Source organism: Opisthorchis viverrini (assembly GCF_000715545.1).
Source record: "Opisthorchis viverrini unplaced genomic scaffold scaffold8922, whole genome shotgun sequence".
NCBI lineage: Eukaryota > Metazoa > Platyhelminthes > Trematoda > Opisthorchiida > Opisthorchiidae > Opisthorchis > Opisthorchis viverrini.
Genome location: NW_008754960.1, coordinates 1 through 1,338, shown reverse-complemented (window position 1 = coordinate 1,338; position 1,338 = coordinate 1). Strand labels below are relative to the sequence as shown.

The 1,338-nt window shown below is 48.7% G+C and overlaps 1 protein-coding gene across 1 annotated transcript; it reads left to right on the top strand.

Annotated features, from left to right (window-relative positions):
- Window positions 1-18: 18 nt before the first annotated feature.
- T265_15984 (hypothetical protein) lies at window positions 19-1,338 on the top strand (the record flags this gene model as incomplete). Its single annotated transcript, XM_009179436.1, has 1 exon — window positions 19-1,338. A coding segment is annotated over one exon (1,320 nt), but the record flags the coding sequence as incomplete, so codon positions are not given.

Below are 1,338 nucleotides of genomic sequence, written 5' to 3'. Positions count from 1 at the left end.
CTTGTTCAGGCCTCAACGATGGACAGAGATACCATTGAATTTGGCGAACAGGTGCCACATTCATGTGATTACGAGCGACTGGATATGGGGTGCCCCGGACCACTGGAGCGATACGCGTCCAGACAGGTGGTTCCCCTGTCACCAACTCAGGAATTCAGCCGCGACTCAGAGGATGAAACGACTGGACTACTCGCAAAGCTGAAAGGACGTTTAGACAGTGTGCTCTCCTATATCAGTCCGGAATCACATGCCCCAAGACCACAACGCCATACGCGCTACTCCTCACCCGATGAACAACCACGTATATATAGTCCAGATGATGTCATAATGAGTGAAACGACTGCAAAGCTAGCTCAGATAAGGAAGGCATTCAAGCCGAGCCGGACACCGACAAGACGAAAATGGAGGCAAGAGGGCGCATCAGAAATCAGAGGACGACGCAAGACCACGAGCACTGATGATAGTAAGATTACGACAGTGGAGCAGCATGCCAACAGGTATGGCTGTGGTGCATTTGACTGCGAACCTCCATCCATTGATCAAATACCAGTTCCAGCTCAACGTATGATAGAGGTGTCTGATGAGTTCAGAGGGTTCATCGCAGATTCTTTGAAGCGCAGTCCTCATCTCATCGGAACATACGGAGGATACGGAGAGGCCTTTCGAACAACACAATTAGATGCCCACGACAAGTACACATCTGAAAAGGCTTTCTTCGAAAAGCCGATAAGGGTACGTGAGAGAGACGAGAACAAGATACGAAAATGGTCAGAATATAAGCCGTCGCTGTCTACTCGTTTGCGCTATCTCACAGAAACTACTTCGACTACTGCTGAATTGGAATCAGACAGAGCAGTACAGAAACCGATTTCAAAATCATTACAAATCATCCCCAATATAGTTCGCCTACCGTCCCAAGTCACTATTTTGTGTCCAATGGCTCCGTACAATCCGAGAGAAGGCTTCACACCCACGGCAATAAGCTGGTCCCATGCAACCTCGACAGCACACTTTTACCGAGATAAGTCAGAACGCATACTATACTGCCCACTCACCACGCACGACCATCGTGTTTCGATCAGATACGGGAAGCCACAACGCGTGTTCGCCTATCCTCCGGAGAAGTGGCTCGATGCTTACACCCTGGACATAAAGCCAATACAACCAGATGACTATGGTTATTACGCGTGTGTATTTCTCATGGATATTGGGCGCACGGGCGTGGTTCGAACTAATTTGACGAAACTAGCACCGTATCCGCTTTGTATCATACCACAAGAGCCTCCAGATGCATCCACAGTCGTGAAGTTATCCGTGAACCAATCTAAATCAACAGTT